This window comes from Pseudochaenichthys georgianus, chromosome 7, assembly GCF_902827115.2.
Source record: "Pseudochaenichthys georgianus chromosome 7, fPseGeo1.2, whole genome shotgun sequence".
In the NCBI taxonomy this organism is placed as follows: domain Eukaryota; kingdom Metazoa; phylum Chordata; class Actinopteri; order Perciformes; family Channichthyidae; genus Pseudochaenichthys; species Pseudochaenichthys georgianus.
This window is the reverse complement of record NC_047509.1, coordinates 22,022,066-22,046,695: the sequence shown is the minus strand read 5'-3', so window position 1 is coordinate 22,046,695 and position 24,630 is coordinate 22,022,066. Positions and strand designations below refer to the sequence as shown.

General features: G+C 40.2%; 1 protein-coding gene across 2 annotated transcripts; it reads left to right on the top strand.

Annotated features, from left to right (window-relative positions):
• The first annotated feature begins 822 nt into the window (after positions 1–822).
• kcnc4 (potassium voltage-gated channel, Shaw-related subfamily, member 4) lies at positions 823–23,772 on the top strand. Of its 2 annotated transcripts, none has more exons than XM_034086274.1 (4): positions 823–2,067; positions 14,912–15,848; positions 16,658–16,834; positions 22,116–23,772. In XM_034086274.1, the coding sequence occupies exons 1-4, from the start codon at positions 1,459–1,461 to the stop codon at positions 22,181–22,183; spliced, it is 1,791 nt and encodes a 596-aa protein (XP_033942165.1). In that variant the 5' UTR covers positions 823–1,458; the 3' UTR covers positions 22,184–23,772. The 2 variants fall into 2 exon arrangements, with proteins under 2 accessions (XP_033942165.1, XP_033942164.1); XM_034086273.1 differs by having other exon boundaries at positions 14,912–15,869.
• The last annotated feature ends 858 nt before the right edge of the window (positions 23,773–24,630 follow it).

Genomic DNA, 24,630 nt, shown 5'->3' with positions numbered 1-24,630 from the left:
AGTGGCCAACATCTAATCAACTCATTTTCAGATAGGTTTTTATATAAATGGATCAGGACAAAAAGAAAGTGAATCTTTTTTCCTGAAATTTTCAGAATGTCTTTACACAGAGAGGACACATGTTTATGTATAAAAGACATGACAACGTGGATTTTGCATAATAGGTCCCCTTTAAGTACAATGCTGAATGCAGTACTTTCACCTACACTTTTCAGATGTTGCTTTGTGGTTACATAATTAGTAAATCAACTGAACACTTTTCTGTATTTCTGAAAGGTTCATTCAACCGGCTCACTGATCATGTTGTTCACTGAACGATCCACTAGGTGTCAGTCTTAGTTTGTTTCAGCAACATCATGACTTCTCTGAGATCACATTGTTGGATCACACTTTGTTGCTCAATAATAATAATAATAATAATAATAATACAAATAATAATAGTAATAATAATAATAGCACTAATAAGAAATACTAATAATGATACAAATAATACTAATAACGACAATAATCATCATTTTTGGCTACTAATGAAATTGAAGGAACATCATTATCTGCTACTAAAATGTTTGAATCACATTATTCAATATTACAATCTACAACTAAAGTAAATTGAAGGTTGACACACACACACGCACGCACGCACGCACGCACGCACACACACACACACACACACACACACACACACACACACACACACACACACACACACACACACACACACACACACACACACACACACACACACAGAGATTGGAGGGAGTGGTTCAGTGCGCCAGCCTCCGCCAGCATCCAAAGAGTTAAACTGTCGAGGCTGTTGTTGAACGCACCATCCATCCGGGGCTGTGTCACTAAGGCAAGACAGGCTACTTGTGAAGAAAGCAACAGATCCCCAGCTGGAAAACAACAGCACATCTGGCATGCGAACTGAACAGGAAGAACTGGAGGAATAGCTCAACTCGAGTGAATAAATGGTCGTTTGGAAAGCTTGCTCATTTTTTTCTGGAGAAGAGAAAAGTTATCAGGAATAGTTGTTCATTTTGGCGTTGCAGAATTTGGATAACATTTCTAAAAGGAGGCGAGGAGTGACACATTACTTCAGAGGCACGAAGCCTGCTGTGCGTAATTTGACATTTATTTTTGCAAAATGAGCGGGAAATCGTAAGTACAACACCTTGAAGCATTCATGTAAGTAACATTGTGCAACCTGTTCGACAAACAACATTTAAAAACACCTGCGTTTTGTTCCAACACCAGGCGGAGTTTTGTAACAGGTGGTTTTTATTGAGCGTCTCATGTTTGCGCTGTCTCCATCAGACAGTTGTTTCTTTGCATAAATGACACGCACAGGTCAGTATCAGGACTGGGGTCTGAAATGAGGGCTCTTTTGGCAATATTTATTTAATTTTTGTCGGATTGGACAACATCTTGTAAGGTAGGCCAGAAGGTCCTTGCTTCTAAATGATAAGCTCGGTGTGTGTTTCGTCTTACCGGGGGCGCAAGGCAGGCAACAAACCTCCGTCTAAAACATGTCTGAAGGAGGAGATGTTCAGAGGGGAAGACTCGGAAAAAATTACCATCAACGTGGGTGGCACTCGACATGAAACGTACAAAAGCACCCTAAGGACCCTGCCGGGGACCCGCCTGGCCTGGCTGGCGGACCCGGACCCACAGGTCAGCTCTGACTCGGAAGCTGCGACCCCGAGCGCCGAGCTCTTCTTCGACAGACATCCGGGTATCTTCGCCTATGTGCTCAACTACTACCGGACCGGCAAGCTACACTGCCCGGCCGACGTGTGCGGGCCACTCTTCGAGGAGGAGCTGGCGTTTTGGGGGATTGACGAGACCGACGTGGAGCCGTGCTGCTGGATGACTTACCGGCAACACCGGGACGCGGAGGAAGCCTTGGAGACGTTTGAACCCCCCGACCCGGACACCGACGACGACAGAGACATGCCGAGACGGTTCGGCATCGAGGACTGTCCGGACAGGTCGAGGAGCTGCTGCGAAATTTGGCAGCCTAAGGTCTGGGCCCTGTTTGACGACCCGTACTCCTCCAAAGCAGCCAGGGTGAGTTTTCTCCTTAGTGCGCTAAATGGGCACATGAGTTATGTTTGCTGTATGAGACATATATCTGCGTTTTGTAAACATTTGTCTCGTGCAGTTTTTGATCCTTGCAGAGTAAGATTGCTCTACATGTTGTTGTTAAACTTCTAGCCTGTTGTGTTAAAGGTCAGCAGCTCCATTTCATTTAAATAACTTCATTTCTATGATTTACTTAATATCAAACAAGCTTACTGAGTCCTTATACAATCAACACAGGACATGATAAAACAATTTAAACATAAAATACTAGCAGCAGTCTGCCATTGTATACTGGTTACGCTTTATGTGGACTAAAATGTTACCGTTGTTAAGTTTTAAAGTCTACCCACTTAACATCGCAACATGTTCAGGCAAGTGTAGAAATGACAGCCTAGTCTGGTGAGGTTTAGTTGGGCCTTAATGTGGTTATTTGTATGGAAAATGCAAAGTACAGGTCTGCTTCCTGGTCACAGTTGATATTTTTATGTCTATTTCACCTATTTCCAAGAACAGTTATAAACTCACCCATGCATCAACCAGGGCTCATCTGAACATCCTATAAAGACTTGCAAATATTAAATCCTCAATATAAATGGCAAAAAGTATGTGGTGACCCCTCTCCACATAGGGTTGTGTTCTTTTGGTTCTGACAAGGTACAACAATGGTACTTTAGGTAATAGCCAGGTCCATCAGAAAACGTTTCCCCGGTTTAGGAGTGCAGAGAGCCCTGATCTTAACCTCTTCCCACACATTAGTGGTGACCTGGAGCAGACTTTGAGCCAGGCCAATTAAGGCCTAAGTAATGCTCTTATTGTGTGGATCTGCACACCAGTTGCAAACATATTAGGGAAATCCTTCCCAGAATAGCGGAGACTGGTTAAACAGCTTATTAATAGTTGCAATTTTGGAATGAGATATTAAACAATCACATATCTCCAGTGATTTACATTTTTGGTTTTACTTTGTCATTGTGCTTCCAAAGAACCCACTGCTGTATATGGAGTAAAATGAGTGCGTAATTAAACATTTATTATATTAAAATATATATTGTTTTCTAGTCTTGGCAAAAACTGTTCTGACAGACATTTACATTTGTGTATCCCATGTATTCTCTAATGCTTGGGGCAACTATTACTAGGATTCCTTATAAGAGAACCCAAAAAACCAACAGAAATCCAAATAAATATACGACAAGGGTTTGGGAGGAGGAATGCTGTGTTAAAAAGAACTGTAAACACCATTCACAGAAAAAGAGCATATGAAAATGCAATAGATTTTACCATGTTTCTTTGGACACCTTTATGAAACATGTTAAGGGCACAACAATATGTTAGTGAACAAGATCATTTGAAACAAATCACAACATATCTGGCTGATGAATCAATATTCAATATGTTTTTTGAGGGGCCTTAGTTCTCAAAGACCCCAAAAAGAACATTAATGTTAATCTAGAGTTACTTTGTGCTAATAATGCTAATCAACTGTTACTCCGCACCTTTGTTTTTTTGCAAGCTTTAACAATTGTAGTGTATTTATTCAGCTCCCAGTTGAAGTCAATATTTTTCTTAGAATGCATCACCAGCTCTGTAGATGTTTATTTCAGTCATGTGAGCAGCAGTTTTTCATTTCTCACTAAATGTATGATGTGAAATTGTACCAAAATGCTACAAAAAGATAAAAATGCTGTTTCATGACAAAAGTGCTGCAGGACTGAAGTGTTCCCACACATCTCATTCAAGGTTTGCACTCAGAGGTCCTCAAAACACGAGTGTTTGAAAGGCCACTGTTGTGTACATCCATCTGCAATAAATCATGCTGTATATTAAACAGAAGATGATGTCCGACTAAGTTTACAGGCAAAGTTAAATGGATCCCACCATTCAGAAACTTAATCTACCATGTTGAGAGAGACATACTGCCCTGTTTTAAGTGGCTTGTGTTTAGTGAATAATACATTATTCAAAATCATGTCTTAAGTGTTTGATGTATTTATGATTTTAATATTCACTTCCCTTAAAATACATTTAAATATTTCTGATTTTATCATGATGCAAAAGATGCATTTATGTTTGCAATCTTTCCAATTAAAATAATTTTGCTCTCATTTGTTCCTCAATGGAAATAATCCATTTGTAAGCGTCAGAAAGAACCCTATGCCTAATGGCTGAGCAACAAAAGCAGCTGAGTGCCTAATAAAGTCAACGTAATAGCAAAGTATCGAGTGTCACCATAGCAGAAGCTTTCAAGGCAAAGAGCCAGGAGCTTTCACTGGTCAGAAAAATAAAAATACATTTATTCCAGAGTCGACAGAGAAAGGCTGATTCTCACTGTCATTTCTGTTTGCCTACTTTTGGAGTTTGAATGGTCTATTCAGAGACTCCCGCAGCGGAAGTGTAGTCTTCTTATTGCATGCCAATCACAATTCAAATAGTGTTTATTTTAGCTTCTCATCCAGGTGGCATTTGCAGACTGTCACTGTGGAACAGCTGACATCTCTGAGTCACAGCTGCCATCTGAAGATGCTCTGCCTGCCAGTTCATCACGTCTCCCACCACCCAATATTTGCAAATGAATCAATAAGGATTTGTGAAGTTCTACGTGGCATATAGATATAGTATATATATAATATATTCATATAGTGAATCTGGAAGTATGTAGTAAGAACGCATACACATATTGACCCGGTCATAATGTTCTTTGTCCATTTCCTCTCCAGCCCATTCATGTACATATGTTTGCTCTGTGCATTCTGAGAGGATGCCGAGTGCTTTTCGAGAGACTCCCGTTACCTTTATGGCCTTTTTGTTTCACAGAGCCTCCGTACTCGTCTCAGGTAATGTGATTCTTGAAAGCCGGAGGGAAGTTAATCAGTTCATCATTTAAAGCCACATCCTCCTCACTATCAACCAAGACTGGAGGTGTAGCTGTTTGAAGTCGGCACATGAAGCCTCTATACTGATGATGGCACCACTCACAAATCATGGATAAGAGAGTTTCTAAATGCACAACTGCTAATACAGAAGGTACTACTCTAATGGCTCTTTACAGCATATTGCATTTTTAATAACACAATGCCTGACTCTTAGCCTAATTTGAAAGTGTTTACCACACAACAGATACACAATGTATGAGATGTAGTCGTTGTCCATGCTAAGCGAACAACAGTTCATTGGGTCCTCTACCTTTTCTCTAGCACCACCATGAAGTGAACTGTTGTGGTTTTGGATTAAATATGTGATGAATACAAATTGCCAGATAGGAATTAATAACTTTTCTTTGTTTTTCATGTAGCACCATCATCAGGGCAGAGTTTTTTTATATTGTACTTTTGTTAATTGCTTTCCTTTTATTAGATAAAAACGTGAAAGTAACCTTAACTGAAATTGGAAGAAGCATAAAGTAGCACAAAAACCTAAATAGACAAAGGGGGGGGTTCAGAATAAATTAAACGGTATACCATTTTTTTCATTGTTCAGCAAATGTAGATATGAACACTCAAAGCACAGAGCCATTGCAATAAAGAGGATATTATTGTTTTTTTACTAATAAACAGTCTATTTCAGTTTAAAAGACTATGATGTACTAGTCTCTTTGTAGTCTCAGTTTAGTTACATGAAACAATTAGACTTGACAGTAACATTGAGCTTAGACCAGATAACTTGGTTCAATCTTTCCTCATGCAATATTTCATTAATTCCACGGCGCTCCTGCCTGTAATTTATCACCGCTGTGATAATGGGCTACAACTTGTTATCAGCGGTGAGCAATTAAAAGTGCTTTTCCCACAGAAAATAGCAATGTAGAAAAGAAAATCAATTTGTCTTTGTTGTGAGACCAAGGGATTAATTGATGTGGGGTTGTTGAGGTTTGATGCACGTTATCTCGAGTCTACACACAAATACCAAATCTATTTGGCAATATAAAACACACATTTTCTTTAAATTGGTTCAGATTTTGCACATTTATTGTGGATTGGCATTTACATACAGATTTATTTACCACATTAGATAAAGTCACCTTGTTTTCAAATTAGAGATGTTCAAAGACATTCATATGTATTTAATTATTAGATGTTGATTGCTGAATATTAAACGTCACGCGTCACATTTTGCCTCGGAGTGACACCTAGTTGATAAATAATAAAGAAGTGTTATGAGCAGAACCTCTGGGCCCGGCTCTCACAGCGCTGACACCTTTTCTCTGCTCTTTGTGAGTGGAGCAGTGGATTTGATTTTCCACACATCAAAGCAGCGCAGCCTCGTAATGAGACTCTTATAACTCTGAATTCTCAGTAATCCTGTGTGATTACGGTGCTGCTTGTTTATTCTGCTTTGTTCTAAGCCGTTTGCTGAAAATAGATTGGTTCATGTGTTGCTGTGATACAATGTGATTTCTAAGTGAATTATCCCTTTACTAACTAATTTGATGTTGTACATTCATCATATATACAGTACACATGACATATTATTAATCAGTGAAGAAGGTTGACACAGCAGACTCCAGCTTTAAAACCCAGCACGATTGTAGAAAGTGTATTTACATGTTAATACAGTCAGTATTAGGGCTGTGGCGATACACTAATCTCACGATACGATACGATACACGATATTCAGCCAACGATACGATATATATCACGATATTCAGCCAACGATACGATTCGATACGATTCGATATAAATCGATACACTTATATCATTTTCTGAAAGATTTTAAACGGACAGTGGGATTTTGGTGACATCTTGTGAGTGTTCCATTGACTTGGATTGAATTAATTCAACTGAAAACTGAAAGCATCCATTATACAATATATGGCTCTGACAGAGAGTCTCCAGCTTGCAAATACTGGACAAAATTAATCAAAAGATGTGGTGAGAAAATTAGTTTCATTTATTGAAACAGTGCAAACTCTAGCTGTAAAGTGCAGTATCACAATGGACAATGGAGAATTAAAAGGTGCAGCAGGTGGCGGAACACGGGGGATTTGAATGGGACTTGTTAGAAATTAAAATCAATGTTTTGATGGCATAAAGTACCATAAACATACCGTCAGTTTAAATGCTGTTTTATACTGAAAAACCAGAAGTTGTTGTGCACAACCAGTTGTTGAGCTTTTATTCTGAAAATCCTTCATCTCCGGTTAGCATTTAGCATGTGGCTAATATACAATTTCCTATAGAGGTGAATTTAGTAGCGATATGACACGGAGTGTTGCACACCGAAACCTACTGATTTCAACACTACAACTATAGACGTCGAGATATTATTATTGCTGAATATTAAATGAAGTTACAGTTTATTTGAATACGTTTGTTTACAGACGTGGGTAGCATGACACAACATTCGGAACTACCGGAAATGAAACCAGCCGTGAGGTATTTTTGGAGTATTGATTACAGCGTTTAAAATGTATTAAATGAAAAGTCATGAAAGAGATAAGGAGGAGAAAAGGCGTGTTTAGTTATATATTTAATGTGCAATGTCTGAATCCTCTGTAATGCGCAACAACGAACATTGGAGACGTGGAGGGCCGATCCCCAGCAGCGCCAACAGGGAGGATTCAGCAGAGGATATTTAACAGCTGGAAAGGTGGAGCTCGCTCTCTTCCCTTCGCTCACGAGAGCCAGAACACAGCTGTTTTTCTGACTGAACCATCTTCTGCTTGTAACATTACCGCGCTTTTTATTAATTAAAGTATACATTTGAACATTCTCAGAGACTCACTTAGTCTCCTTTTTAAAGCTTCTCTCCTGGACGCGAGTATAACGAACACAGTTATCAGACTTAATGTATCGATACCCGCGGCTGAAATATCGATACTTTCTCGGAAAATTAAATATCGATATATATCGCAAGATCGATTAAATTGCACAGCCCTAGTCAGTATGTATACAGGCAGGATAGATTTGAACCGCTTTGATTTATGATCAATACTGAATGGTTAATTGTTATTTTCCTGCATGCTGAGATCTGGTTTAAACATCCAGCCTTTACTTGAGACTTGTACTGAACGTGGCTGTTTTGAATCATTTTGCTTCTTAAAATATCAAAAGTCTGACCCCACCATGCACCTTTATTTTGACTCAGCAACTCCCTCACAGCTATTATACATAGTGGTCTTTTTAAAGGAAGAATGCTTCAGCTCTGGATACATAAAGTCTCTTTTCCCTATTTAATTTTAAGTACAGTATTGCACCCCTGTCTCTAATCATAAATGGACCCTGGCATTGGACGTTGAAGGCCTGATCTTCCACATCCACCGAATCCTGGTCATTGGTCTTTTAGGCCTAAACCCCCTGCCATGTGTCTGGTAAACCCCCGGTGATGTACAGTAGCAGTGCCCTTCCTGATCTGAAGGAATTTCATCATCTACTTTATTGTACCTATTGGTGTTCGTTTCCCCCTGTCTTTATCCTCTTCCTCATTGTAGAGGTGTTCTGCTCTGTGTTAGGGTCCTCTCCACTGATTTCTGTTGTTTATTTTGTGTATGTCCTTGCTGCAGTTCATTGATCGGTGGTCGAGGCTGGTTAAAGTGGAAAATGACTTCAAAGCCCTTCAATAAGAGGAAGTCAACATAGAAATGTGCCCTACCGCCAAAACCTTGTCTTGTTTTGTATTGCAGTTTAGATCATACCCTTCTGGTTCAATACAAAATAAGCATGTTTCAATATGATCGCAATAAATAGAGAATTAGAAATAGCTTTCTTTATTGTGCATACTGTGGCATTGGGAAAGGGAGAAAATTATTTTTTGAATTTGGTCAATAACGGTATATTGCAGATCCCCAGGGGCTTCCCTGCCAGACTGAGTGGTGGACATTAATTCTCCTCCGTCCTCGGGTGATGGATCAGTGTGACATGAATTCTAAGAAATCATCAGAGTTGCTGCTCTTATTGGCTGTGCAGCTGCTGACTGCTCAGTAGCCTCGTTGTTGTGGCTCCTATGTGTCAGTGTTAGTAACAGAACGTGATGCTGAACAGCTGGAGGTGTTGGCTGTGATGGCACTCCCCAGCTGCTGCACACTGACGCTCCGCCTGCCCCTCCACCTGCCTCACTCCTTACTGATCTGAGTCTCCCAGCTGGGACCTTGCGGCTGTCTCCTTGGGGGAACCTAGTCTCAGTCTGCAAGCTGACACCTGATGACCTTGAGTTGATGTCTTTTTGGCACAGGCAGTGTTTGGCATTATCCTTAGACTCTTACGATACTGTAGGTTTAGTGCTCAGAGACTTTAAAATCAACTGTGCTATCATCCATAAATATCATTCCGTTTTCAGCCTGGTGTCTCGACAATTACATTCCCAAACATTCAAAGGTATTGTCTATTACCTTTGAGGGAAACTTCAAGTCTTCTGGATAACTTTTTTTAAGTATCACAATTTGCTTCCTAAGCAAAGATTGGGAATATGGCGTGGATCGATGGTGTTTGTGGCACATGTGAAACCCAAATTAATGTCAACTTTAAACTACATCAGTATTGAAAATAACGTAACAAACGTACTTAATTTAAACCAAACTGTGTTGTTTTACAAAATATCATGTCCACAAGTCAAGAATTGTAAATCTTACTAAACTAAAAAAAGCATTTCAAAGGAATTAACCAGTGAAGAAGACTAATGGCCATTCAGTCTGATCTTCAGGCAAGTAAGAGCTGAAGCTATTAAAGGAGTGTAAATATATTCCATGAAAATGTAGTTGAGTAGAATAAAATATAAACACTCATCGTGAAGTCCATTTACCTCTAAAGCACATACAAAGCAACCTCTCCAAATGACTTAATTGATCCCTTGGAGTGCAATTGAAATGTACTGCAAACCGAGGTTAGATGTAGGAAGTAATGTCATACACACGTAGTGCTTGTATACACTTTAACCCCTCGGGAAGATTGCAGAGGCTGTATTTACATTCCCAGGAAATGAATAAAAAAAGAAAGCTTTGTGTGAACATTGATCATAACATCAGGAGGCTCAGCACCCTAACATGGAAACCACTGTGGTGGAACAGAAACAGTATGGCAACCAGTCCAACACTGTGTTTAAAGTCTCCACCATTGAGCTGTAAACATAATGTTGTGGTATCCCTTTGTGTCAGACCCTAAACATTACAGAGTACAGACACATTTAAATGCTGCAAGATTCATTGAAATCAACTTGTATACACGGACACATGCAAATAACTAGAATAGCCACAGACAAACACTACTACTACAACAAGACTAAATACTTGGAAGAAGAGAAGTGGCAGTGCAGCCACTGACAGATACGCAGGTCTGAGGTCAAGCTGTGATGTGTTATTGCAAGACCTTTTTGTTGAGCCTTTTATGAGCAGAGAAAATTGTCGTAGTGTGCCTAGACCTCCGGCACCTTCCCTGCGGAGCTGCCCCTGGCCGCAGATACCAGCTCTGTTTACTTCTGGGGTAAACCGTTGGCCTTTTAATAAACTGAACACTGTCACGGCCCGTTGGGCTCATCACAAGCATCTGAACAACAGCAGGACTCACCCTTTCTATTTTGGTGGCTGCTGGTTTGTTGTCTTACTGAAGGAGTCCCTTGTGTGCTTTGTTTTTTAAGCCAGAAGAATTTCATAGTGTACAAATATATCTTTTAGACTGTAACAGAAATATGATCGATGATAAAACAGCCGGACAAAATTGACACAATGGACACATTTTTTTAGGCTTTTGCTGAACTGAAACTACAGTTATGCATTTCAATAAACACAATCAGCTGTGTTCGCAGGTGGGAAAGTGACATTACAAATATCGTATCTGCTTGAACTATCTTGACCTAAGTTTCAAAGATACTATCAGTCTTAAAGCATTCCTAAACGTCCTATCTTATCTTAACGTCAGTTCTTAAATCGACACTCGTCCTGTCATGCCTGAATGGCCACAAGACTGCCTGTAACTTTGATTAAAAGATGGATAAAGCATAATATAAATGTCCCCCGTCACTGGCTAGTCTCTTATCCGTCTGTCCATTTGATCGTCAGGTAAAAAAAAGTAGCCGCTTGCACCGCTCCGTGTGTCAGGGACAATGATTGCAGATCAAAAGACAATTAATCTGTCAAAATGACTGACAGCTATTTTTTGTTAAATGGGAAGAACAAGCCTTCTGTTCTGGCCAAAAATAGTTATTTGCACTGTTGGATCAGATCTGTCCAATTCCTTATTTTCATAAGATTTACAATCAATACATGTCCGACCAGTTCATCAACACTTTGTCTACCATTGTTGACACTGGGTTCCTATTCATTATCCAGGTCTATTGTGCAACAAGTGAAGAACCCACTGTGAGGCAGTGGAGACCAGAGTGGATTGATGAAAAGCTGGGGCAATGTTTTTATTAATTGACTTTGGAAATGGTCCTGCTGAGATGTTTCAACAGAGGCTGATCCCTCTCGTTTAGTGAAGCCCACCTTAATTATCTGGTGTTGACTTTATATCTGGCTCTTTTGTCTGGACAGCTTTTCAATGGGAAATCATGGATGAAAGGACACAATGAAAACAGATTTTGAATCAGTGTGTGTTGGAGACACTGTGAATGTAAATTAGTACTTGATTCATTTTCATTGAATAAAGGCTAGTAAACATCCAGTGTTACTGAAAACACATTTTCAGATGAAAGCAAGTAAGACATCAGTAGATGTAAAGCTTCAACAAGATTTGATCATTATTATTTCAAAAATGTAGACAACTGAGCATTGCTAACCAAGTATATCTCATGTACAATTTTCAGTCACTTTACTTATATACTACTTTTAGACGACTACACTACAACAACACAAAAGAAAGGGAAAATGTAACTTTCATTTTTTATTTGATCCCATCTCATTTATCTGACAGCTAAAGTGACTGCATAGCAGATTAAATATAAAAAATAAAAAAACATTTTTGTATACTGATATTGAAGTTTAGTGACATTCATTTACTTTTTTCAATCTTTGTCTTCAGCTGCGGCAGTATACTGTATGTATGACTAAGTCAGCTCTGTGCTGCTGTTTCTGGTAGTTTCTCTTTACTGGTTGGCTTGTTGTGATGTTCCCTGAGACTCAGCTGTCCTTGGTGATGTTCAGGGACACGTGACTCTGATCTCCTCCTGGGGCAGAGTCGAGGCTTCACCGTCTTCCCCGTCTTCCCTCTTGTCCTTCGGCTCAGCCCTCATCTTCTTGGAGGAACAGAGCTGCGAGGTCCTCAGAGCTCTGCAGGGACAAAGCGGAGGAAGGTTGTCATGGTAAATAACCTGCACATTATCTGGGTGCACAACAGAGATATTAATTATCGTATATATTTACATGTGTGCAGTATTGCTGTTTTGAAAATTAGCTGCTATTCTCCCAACTCTCTAAACCCCATAACCTCGCCTGATCCTAGTTATTTTGTTTGTCCATAGTAAAGAGCAGAACGTATGCACACCTGTAGATCAACAGGTGCATAGGAGAATAGGTTGACAATACAGCACTAAAGTCTCCCGCACACTATCCTCATCACTTCCAGTAAGAGATATTCAATAACAATGCTTCAGTACAAAGACCTTCCTCACATTACATTTGATTAATTCCAAAATAGCCTGATGAAGGTTTGTCTACCAAAACTTTATTTAATTTGTTTCGCAGCGGATTAGTGTCAAACATCACATGGTTTATTTATTTTATTCTAATCAAAGAACCAAACGTTATAAAGCCGGTTGATATTTGAGAGGCCCCGGAGGTGGAAAATAGCTGAGTGCATGCATGGCACAGGTACATATTTATCCAGCTGAAAGATTGGAGAAAGGTTTGAGAGGCTTTGCAATTTGTCCAGGCTTTAGTAAACAATGAAGACAGATCGGGTATGAGTAAGCACACAATGTTAACACAAAGACAGACAGGCATGGCAATTGTGCTGGATCAGGTGGAAGCCATGCGTGTTGCATTGTTCAATGTACCTCCCATTGGTTTTTTAAGTGGTTTGACTCAGCCGTCATTGTATTTAGATTTTTAGAGAGATTATTTATTTTATTTAGGGCTGTACATTTTTTCATTATCAAAGAAACTGCTGCTTATTTTTTTTGATTAATTGATTATTCATTTGGTCTTTAAAATGTCATAAAATTAAGAACTGCATTTTGTCCAAGGTGATGTTTTTAAATAACTCTTTACGGTAGGTAGAAACAATATGAAAATACTTTAATGTCAGTCCAAAAACCCAAATACATTCAGTGTAATATAATTTAAAAAGGGAACATTTAAATCTTTATATTTGATTGACTGAAAACAACATTTTCTGCCTTTTCCGCTTGAAAAATAACATTAACAATCAATTTATTATCAAAATAGTGGCGATTTATTTTTCTGTATTAACTCATCAATTGGTCGACTAGTAGCTGCAGCTCTAGATTGAAATGATATTGCATTTGGATCAGAGGCATCAATGAGTGCATTGTTTCACCAAAACATGGCTGATAAACTCAACAGCATGACTGAATGTGACAGGAAGTCTCTCATGACTCAGTTCGTTGTCTTTTATCTCTTTTGTTATCGCTCGCTGTTCTGTGTCAGCGGGCTCTGCTCCTCTCTCCACTTCCCTCTCCTACACTTGTGAATCGAAACACAAAAACTCCTTTTCAGAACAAAATTGAACCCTGAGACTCATGTATGTGAAATCTCACACAGCAGCCCTATGGTTGGTAGTTATTAAGTGTTGGCTCCTTGTGAGCACCCCCTGCTGTCCGAGTCTTGCACAGGGCGCCATGTTAATGAAATCACGTCTTCTTTCTGCAGGATTCAGGCTCTGTGTTCATGGGAGTAATTGGTTTTGGAATTGGTTTGTTTTCTCAAATGACATTGTCCTGGCTCCCAAGTCTTTAAAAAAAAAAAAAAAGGTTATTATAATATTCACTCAGTAATATTAAACTCAAGAGGCAGTGGACAATCACAGCACTGAATTATTTCCTTGAAGGTGTGAGGATGAGGCTCAGTGCCAGTGGTTCTGGAAAACAGATTTTTTTTCAGGTGTCTATAGTTTTCTTGGAGAGCAAACCATTCAGGTTTTAAGTTTTAATAGAAACCTTTGCACAATATGATTTAAAAAATAGTACAAGTATAGTACAAGTTCGGAAGGCATAAGATATTTTTAAATGTCTCCTATTATACTATTTGTAGGAATATATTATAGGTCTCAGATATATATATATATATATATATATATGTTTTTCTCAAAATACCAAAATGCCTCATACGTACCCCTCTATTTCAGCCCTGTTATTAAAGTGCTGATTCTGGGTCTGTAGCTTTAAATGTTGCCGAGCTGCTGCTGGCCACGCCCCTTTGGAGCAGGCATAAGCTCTCCTCTGTGAAGAGAGGTTTCTACCCAGATTCTCAGCTGAATGCTGCTGTGATTAAACGCAATATTATGTTCCAAACCACGAGGATTATTTTTAAAACAGTATGGAGCTCAAATGCTTTTTCTCTCGCGGGTTTACCACAAGGTGAGTACCTTTTTTTTTATACTCTCTCCAGTACAGCATTAGCTCTGCGTGTTAACGATGCTTGCTAATGTAAACACAGACGATATTACTTCCAAAACAAGTCGCACATTGTTTCTGATAGGGCCGTGGGCGTAAAGCCAGCCCACATTTGACTAATGTCGTCATGACCGCAGCAAATCTGGATCAGCTCCGTTGTACCCCCGTTTTAAGAGATGTGGGTAAGGAGAAAAGAGAGAGGGTTGTATTTTCGGACACTTTGTGAGTCTCCTTACACACCGGGGACACATATTTATGTATGAAAGACATCAGAAAGTGCATTTTTCACAATAGGTTACCTTAAACTAAGTGTTTTATCTGTCCTGTCTAGGGAGTGGCGTTTGCCTCTCTATTTTTCATCCTGGTGTCCATCACCACCTTCTGCCTGGAGACCCATGAAGCCTTCAACGAGCTGCAGAACCGGACGGTGCAGATTGTCGTGGGAAACGTCACACGGAAAGAGGAGAGGCCGGAGATGGTGACCAAGCCCATCCTCACTGTGGTGGAGGGCATCTGTGTGGTCTGGTTCACTTTTGAATTCCTGGTGCGCGTCGTCTGCTGCCCAAACAAGATGGTCTTCATCAAGAACACACTCAACATCATTGACTTTGTGGCCATTCTGCCATTCTACCTGGAGATGGGCCTGAAGGGTCTGTCCTCCAAAGCTGCCAATGACGTGCTGGGCTTCCTCCGAGTGGTGCGCTTTGTTCGGATCCTCCGTATCTTCAAGCTGACGCGGCACTTTGTGGGCCTGCGAGTGCTGGGCCATACACTGAGAGCCAGCGTCAACGAGTTCCTGCTTCTCATCATCTTCTTGGCACTCGGTGTACTTATCTTCGCCACCATGATATACTACGCTGAGCGCATCGGGGCCCAGCCTGACGACCCCACGGGTTCCAACCACACACACTTCAAGAACATCCCCATCAGCTTCTGGTGGGCGGTGGTCACCATGACAACGCTGGGCTACGGAGACATGTACCCACAGACCTGGCTGGGCATGATGGTGGGGGCTCTGTGTGCGCTCGCAGGGGTCCTGACCATCGCCATGCCGGTGCCCGTCATCGTCAATAACTTTGGGATGTACTACTCGCTGGCTATGGCCAAACAGAAACTGCCGAAAAAGAAGAAGAAGCACAACCCGAACCCAGACGCTCCGACTGACTCTGCCTCGTTTGTGAAGTCGGAAACAAACTCACACAGAGACAGCACTCAGAGCGACACGTGTCCGCTGGCCGCCGAAGAGAACGTCAGCAGGAACCGCTCAGGTCAGCACACAATATTAAAGGGTCAGTTCACCCAAATTACACGAACATGCTCTCGATTTCCCTCTGTGGTATCTGGACAAGCAGAGAGTTCTGTTTTTATTTGCTCAGGATTTAATTAGAGAAATGTGTGGTGCTTACATGTACCTTTTTTAAATGTAAACAGTAATGTCTTCTTATAGAAACAGTGTTTGGTTACTTAGACAGCCGTCATTGGAGGCTCTTTCACTATAAATATTTTTATTTCATATTATAAAGGGAACATTCTTGCTGGAAATAAATGTTTGAACTATTATTTAAAATTTATATTTCAGTGTTAGCAGCACAAACACTATAGCATTCACCTTAGTTGTTCTTTGGCAGACATTTTAATGGCAAATAAAACAAATGGCTGCATGGCTAGATATCATGAGAGGAAAGTAAGAACATTATTTCTTTGTAATTTAATTGAAGTGACCTTTTTAAAATAATGTTGTTATTTATTGAATTTATCAGGATTTTGATTTCAAATTATTATTTTTGTCTTCCTGTTTGTATAATCAATTATAAATATGTGAGTTATACAGTAACATAATTAGACTATGTATTCTTATTTTTCCAAATGCTTTTAAGACTGACAGCGGAACCATGATTTGTCACATAGACAGTTAACACACCATGATCAAAATACTCCTTACAAAATCTCAGACAATTGAATTTCATCACAGAAAACACAGATTTTATGCCACAAACCTCTGCCTTTGTGTGGGCACTCGGGCGCTCAGTAAAAGCTTTGGCATTTACATCACTATGTGTTTTTGTCCTCCTGTCAGACTCCAAGCAGAACGGGGATGCAAATGTGGCCCTTTCAGAGGAGGAAGGCTGCAGCCTGACCCAGCCGCTGTCCCCCAATGAAAAGTGGACCCTGCGGTGCTCCAGAGGGCGAGACAAGACTAAAAAGGAGGCCACCTGCTTCCTCCTGACCGCTGGTGACTCCAACGCCCATACTGGTAAGTGACAGCACATATCTGATCTGAGCACTGGTTTAACTCCACTACACTCTGGGAAAACATGTACTAAGGCACTTTTAACGTTTTGGGTACTAGTGAGATGATAGATTGATACCACTCCCATCTCTGATTGCTCAGGACTTGAAGCAGGAAGAAACAGCTAGCCTGGTTTGTCTGAGGGTAAAAAAAAAAATCTGTATAGATTTACAACTTCTGTTATATATTGTTTGTTCAATTTGTACAAACAAGAAATTGCAAAAATGGCAGTGTTTTCTAACCCAATTGTGGGTCTATCTATACTCAGGTTCAACTGTAGGTATTTGTGATGCTATGTCTATGGGATTATTTATAGATTTCTGACCTTCAACACCAATATTCTGTATTTGACTATTGATAAGTTGTGTGAAACTGGTAGCATGGGTACAAAGAAGCCCATTTGTAGGTCTCTTTATTGATATCCGCTGTCAGCCTGCCATCGCTCTCTGCTTGAATGGCTGCTGGATCACACATCTGAGATTCCCTAAGTACCTAAAAGCCCCTCGGGAAAAGAGTCTATATTTGGCAGTCGTGGATTCATTCATGACATCCTGAGCTCACATCCCACCCGGTCAACATCCTGACTCATCTGCAAACAGCCCAACGACACTAAAGGTGTTTTCCTGCAAAACTGCACTTTACCGGGATGCATTTTTCTACCAAAGCTCATTAGTGCATCACTGTCGAGGCTAAAAAAACACATAAATGGGGGGCACTCTCTGTAGCTTGGCTCCTATGAGACTATATACTCCCCCCACTTTTTTTGACAGCCCATTACAAGAAAATTATATTTAAATGTGTTTGTTGAAAGCCTTGTGAATCCCTGAATGGATTGAGTGTTGTAGATTGGTGTCGGTTAATAGCATGTTGTCATGTTGTAGCATATAAAGAAAAATCAGTTATATCTTTCAGATACACGAGAAGGGGTATTTGTGGACCTGTTATGCTCAAGGTAGGAAATAATACGTCAATGTAGAATTGACAGCATCACAGTCACAGTGGGAAAAACAAAAACACGAAGAAATCATCACCAGTCTCCTTTCACGCTGACTCCTCTAATAATACGCTAAATTATCTGGTCAGCTCATGCAATTGCCAAGTGACGTTTTTTCTGATGGCAGAGACAAAAGCAATGGGAGGCAGAGCAAAGCCAGAACAGCTCAAAACGAATCTTTGAGAGAGCGAGGGAGGGGGTAATTCAATCCCGAGCCCTGTGTCTGGTGAGGATGTGGATAATGATATCCCATTGTATAACAGGGCAAAATTACACATTCACAACACATTTTAGTCGAAATTACCTGGAAAAATGTCTCAAGTGGTCTTTCATTGTTTGCTATCAGTGTGGGAAATGGCTGTGGCTGAGTTGTGATTCAAAATCAAGAACTCATATTTTCTTGACAACATGCAACATGTGATTGCTGCCATTTTGAGCTGCTCACAGGGTAGAGATATGACTTAGTGGCACTGCTCTATGAAGCCATACCCATAGAGGACGGTGTAGGGTTAATTTCAGGGTTACAGGATATAAGGTATGGATCATATTTCACCAGAACAGTTTGGCAGGAAGCAGAGAGAAGGACAGATGGATGCAGCAGGTCTGAAGATGCTAAGATGATTATCAGTGAAAGGAAATGGTCGCCCGCCCTGCAGTGGGAACAAAATGCTGGTGGGTTTGAAGTGATTATGACTGTCACAAGGAATCACAGACAGTGTTAACACTCGCCGTCACAATTTATACATGAAAACGCTGTCCTCGTGGAAAGCCCATTGCCTCAGATGTGACAACCGCCAGCTCTTGTCCTGATGAGAGCATAATGGTGAGGCAAACTGTTGTGTGCTGCTAAGAGGAAGCGGCAGGCAGAAATGCTGACAACCAGAAAAAAGGCTAGTTAGCTCGGAGGAGGCTTCATATTCCCAGGTGACTCGTCTGGATGATTGCTACTAATGGGTTTCCATTAACAACATGGGTGTTCATAGCAAAAGCATCCTGCTGTCCTCTGACTTTCAGATCTGTAGGATCTCTCTGTCGAAGTAAAATAGAAGTCAATTTATGAATTGCTCCTTAAAGGTCCCCTATCATGCAAAATACACACAGTGTCAAGAAATAAAACCCTCTCTCTTTTCCTCCGTACCCAAATCTAAAAAAAACGGGGGTACAACAGAGCTGATCCAGATTTGCTGCCGATATGACGTAATATCTTAAATGTGGGCAGGCTTTACGCCAACGGCCCTATCAGAAACGTCTGATAGAAATAATCCTGGATGTGGAACATAATATGGTGTTTAATCACAGCAGCATTTAGCTGAGTATCTGCCGGTAGAATTCTCCTGGATACGTTTTTTTTTTTTTTTTTTAAACGCTACTGACCCAGAACCAACACTTCTCTAACAAGGCTGAAATAGAGGGGTATGAGCAGCGGCGTGGGAAGGTATTTTGAGTGGGGGTGCTGAGGTGCTGGACTCCAGTGAACACTATTACGGGCACTATTACGGGCACTATAGAGCACGCACAAAAGCACTCCCCACACGCAAACACACAGTACACCCGCGACTGTTACAATGAAGGCTCGATAATCAGCTCACGGCATATAGGCAGGGGTAAAGTGCTATTTTTTACGAGTGGGGAGCGGACCTCACCTCCTCTAGGGGGGTCCGGGAAGATTTTTTTTAAATATTGAAGTTAAAAGCATCAATCTGGTGCACTTTGAGAGCAACATTAAGAGATCTATGGATACATCTCTCATCACCCAGATGAAACACAACTGTAAGCAGATGTTCTTTTTCTTTATGGATATTTTACAAATCACTCCCCTTTCAAACTGTATTCTTGTTTTACTGCCATATAGTATTTCATAACTGTTTTTCCTTTATTCTCTTATTTTTTTTATAACTATAATGATCATATGAAGAAGTGCCGCGGAAATAATCTTTTGAATAATTTGTGACCAAACCGTTTGAGACCCACTAAGATAACTTAGACTAAAGTTAACTATCTAAACACTCAGAGAGTCCTTTAGCTCACCTGAGCCTCTCAGTCTGAGAGGAGAGCTCTCCTCCAGCTTGTTGTGGAACCAACAACAGTATGTCCGTTAGTGCAGCTAGCTAACCAGATGCTAACAACACGGTCCCTACTGTTGGCACCGGTCCCGCTCTCTCTCTCCCTCTCTCACACACACTAAATACGCTATTTCCACACACACACACACACACACACACACACACACACACACACACACACACACACACACAGACACACACACACACACACACACACACACACACACACACACACACACACACACACACACACACACACACACACACACACACACACACACACACACACACACACACACAGAGCCGAGTTTGAATGACACAAGCACACTTTTATTTCTATGCAACTCTCTGATTGGTCTGGGGTCATGCCTCTGTTGCATTCACTGAACATGGGAAATTACAGTCCTGCCGTCCTCTCGAGTATCATGATGAGGTTCACGTAAAGCACGGTTAATGTATTATATTATTGAGGTAGAATTGTCCGGGGCTACAAAAAAAACATTCGGGGCAGGCCAAAATATTATTTTACCAACAATGTGGAATTTATTGGCTACATATTACACAGATTATGCACAGCGGGAGCAGCAATAACCGTCAAATAATAATTCAGACAGGGGAGCTCCGCACCCCCTGCCTGCCGCTAGGGGGTGCTGCAGCGCCCTCAGCACCCCCCTTCCCGCGCCCATGGGTATGAGGCATGGCTAGAATGGGTGATCTGTTGAAACTATTCATAGACAGGTTTTCTATATATTTGTATATATCTGAGACCTATAATATATGCCTAAAAATAGTATAATAGGATACTTTAAATGGAAAATTACAAAGAACAATTATTACATCATTTATCAGAAAATAAAGATAATTCGCAGGCTCCTGCTTCTTAAATTGAGAAGATTATATTAATGTAAATTGTATTCTAATTAGGGCTGTCAGTCGATTAAAATATTTAATCGCGATTAATCGCATGATTGTCCATAGTTAATCGCGATTAATCGCAAATTAATCGCACATTTTGTATCTGTTCTAAATGTACCTTAGAGGAATATTTTTCAAGTTTGTAATACTCTTATCAACATATGAGTGGACACATATGCTTTATGCTAATGTTTATTATCATTTGAACAATGACAAATATTCTCATGAATATTAAACACAACAACCTCTGAACATTACAAATATTCGCCTCAATTCAACCTGGAACCTCTCTCATACAATGTGTGTGTGTGTGTGTGTGTGTGTGTGTGTGTGTGTGTGTGTGTGTGTGTGTGTGTGTGTGGTGTGTGTGTGTGTGTGTGTGTGTGTGTGTGTGTGTGTGTGTGTGTGTGTGTGTGTGTGTGTGTGTGTGTGTGTGTGTGTGTGTGTGTGTGTGTGTGTGTGTGTGTGTGTGTGTGTGTGTGTGTGTGTGTGTGTGTGTGTGTGTGTGTGTGAGAACGGGAGCTGCCTGGACGCTGCAATCATGAGTGTGCTGACTTCTCGTACAATGTCCCGCTGTCTGGCTTCCTGCATAAAGTCAAGTGCTCGGCGCAGTTGTGTGGATAGAGCACTCCTCTGTTTTCATTTAAACAGCTCCTTACTGTATATCCGTTAGCGCAGCTAGCTAGCACCAGATGCTAACAACAACAATAGCCGCGTTCACACTGCGGTACGGTAATGCACGTAAGGTCTCTCTCTCGCTCGCTCGGGCCACACGTACACACACCCTCCCGGTCCTCCCGATGGCCAGTCGGTGCCTGCCGGTGAGCGTGGAAGTGTGGTCTGCCACAAGCGGGCGGCAGGAGCGGGGCTGTCAGCAGCATCAGCTTGTAGATGGTATTTTAAACTCGATGCGCTCTGAAACTACGGGGCGGCCGAGGGAAAAAAATACACATGCGTTAATCGCGTTAAAATAATTAGTGGCGTTAATTTTTTTTGCGTTAACGCGTTATTAACGCGTTAACTTGACAGCCCTAATTCTAATGTTAAAGAAACTTTCATTGTATGACATTTTATAGATTAAACAATTAAATTAGTAGGATTTTTATATAATAAAATAATAATAAGAATATTGATTAGTTTATAGAGACGAGTTCAGCTTGAACAGCTTCTATATAGCGGTGATGTTTAAATACAATTCCTAGGAAACACTTTCTAGGTCTTTCATGCTCATAAATGACTGTTTGATTGTTTTCTGTCCTTTGTTTCCTTACAGAGAGCTGTAAAGACCTCCTCGCTGCCACAGGAAACTACGCTCAGCCGGAGGTCACAACGCTGACCTGATGCTGATTGACTACGAAAAGGAGAAAGAGCAGGAACTCTCGTCTGACTACATGCGTAGTCGGACGTAGAGTCGGACGTAGAGTGCGTCCGACTGAGTGCGTAGAGTACGTAGAGTACGTAGAGTGCATGAAAAAACTGGTGGATTTAGATTCAAAACAGGATTTCTACGATTTTTGCTGCGTCATAAATCCTAAATCCTGTGGTAGAAAATCAGTTGTGTAGCATATTTACCATATTACACTCATACACTCATTAACATGTCTCAAAGCATTTTGCATGTGTCGCATGACCTCCCATTGTAAACTATTCTATAAAAACAGACTACCTTTAACATGCCAATCATTTAGTGAACATGTCTTAAAGGACCTGAAGACAAATACCTATACAACTATACTATTAAGTATGCCAGGAAAACATATTTTGTATGTACCAATATATGGTATGTCAGATGTATTATGCCAAAAATACATGGATATAATACTCATCACATTTTGATGTATGCAAGCCAGCATACTTTTCTGGCTATCCTTACCCACAATCCTTTACACAGAGGATACTGCATACGAGCAAAAGGGTCGAAGTTCAAGGTGCAATGATATGAAGTACTGTGTCCCAATTGTATGCAAACTACATGCAACTGTAGGTCATTTGTATGGGCAGCTGCAGTACATACTAAAAGTAAAACGATGATTCTGAACACAGCCATATCTTTTTCTCAATTATCTTTTTGTTATGACAGACATGGTCCTACATGAACACACAATTTACTGCCATCGTTCGAACATTTTGGTTATTTCATATCACCGATTTCTGTGTTTATTTCTTTGCGCTTTTCTTACATAGACTGAAGTGGGAGGGGCTCAGTTGGATAGTGTGATGTCATGTATGTCCATTAACTAATCAGGATTGAGCATTTGAGTCTAATGCTAGTTACTGGGTAGTTTGGGCATTGTCATCCAACATGGTCAAATCAAACCACAGGGTCTTGATGAAGCAGATCTGCTGAGGTTTTGGGTCGTAATTATTATAGTTATTGGTCAACATTGACAGCTACTTAATAAGTAAGATACTTAAATATGTAATATTACAGAGAAAGACTTTCATGGGTTTAAATCTGAAGAAAGTCTGTTTTAACCATATGGCAACATTTTTGCTACAGAGATGTTGCTAAGCGGTTGCTTGAAGTAATATGTACAGTCAGTTTTTTTAGAACTAAATAAAATTAACTTTGTCATTGGGATTAATGCCTTTAATCCATCAAAGTTGTTAACTGTCCAGTAAGAACCCTATATATATATATATATATATATATATATATATACACAGTCTATGGTAAGAACACCCAAACACTTGTGAATATGGGTTTGTATAGCAAAACTGTTACTGTGAACTGGGATTAGAAAATGGACCCAGATTTCTTTGTCGATCATCCGGTCTCTGCCTTCTGTCGTGCCACTGCTTTTTAACACTGACCACAGGGACAACATTCAGATATTTTGTCGAGACACAGCATGGTATGAATGATGCTCAGGCAACACATTGTTTCTAAATCCTTGTACAATAAAAGAGTTCAACAAAAGAAAACAAAATCAATGGAGCAGTATTGTCTGAAAATCACATTAGCTGCATACAATAGATCCATCAGGGCTGGTTGAGTCAGGACCAAATGTAGACTCTATTAGATTACATGTAGAATCTTTTGTACCATCATCACAAAGTACATACAGTGCAATGCCATCAGTTCCACCTGTGCCTCATGTTGAGTAATAGAGCTTCAATGTGTGCAGTAATGTGATTAGAGTTGTTCTTAACACTTCTGTCTGTCTGATCCGTGGAGTCTGTTACATGTTTCCACAGAGAGAAGGAGTGAGCTTTATTTGACTTGTGACTTATATTCCTTATGGTCTACCATAGTGGCCTTATGTTTAACAAACAAAGGGAAAGTATTTTCATCTTCACTAGACTCCGTTTAAACGCTGACCCAGAGGTTGGTAATCATGTAAAAGTACAGTTGTACGTACAGTATGTAGCACATTCTGGATAATTTATTTAAAGTGGACCTATCATGCTATATTTGAAACATATATTGTAGGGCCATACCTATAAAACATGTCTGTGAAGTTTTTTTTTCAAAATACCAAACAGATTAGGGCTGTGCGATTATGGCAAAAATCATAATCACGATTATTTGGGTCAATAATTGATATCACGATTATTTTGACGATTATTCATTGACCATTTATTGAACTTTAAAACAAATAATATTTTACCAATAAACAAGATCAACAAATATGTTGGAGCGCACTTCCAAAACCTTACTAAACATATATTATTAATATGATAAATACAAATAAATTAGACCAAAATAAATTAAATCAAATATGTTGCAGTGCACTGTCACAACCTACTGACAACTCCTTAACATATAGCCAAATAAAAATGTTTAG

What these genes read in the sequence shown, in the direction of transcription:
- kcnc4 (XM_034086273.1), top strand. Translation starts at nt 1,459, where the DNA reads ATGATAAGCTCGGTGTGTGTTTCGTCTTACCGGGGGCGCAAGGCAGGC. An exon ending in ACTCCTCCAAAGCAGCCAGG is followed by an intron (nt 2,068 to 14,911) that starts GTGAGTTTTCTC and finishes TGTCCTGTCTAG; the next exon opens with GGAGTGGCGTTTGCCTCTCT. An exon ending in TCAGCACACAATATTAAAGG is followed by an intron (nt 15,870 to 16,657) that starts GTCAGTTCACCC and finishes TCCTCCTGTCAG; the next exon opens with ACTCCAAGCAGAACGGGGAT.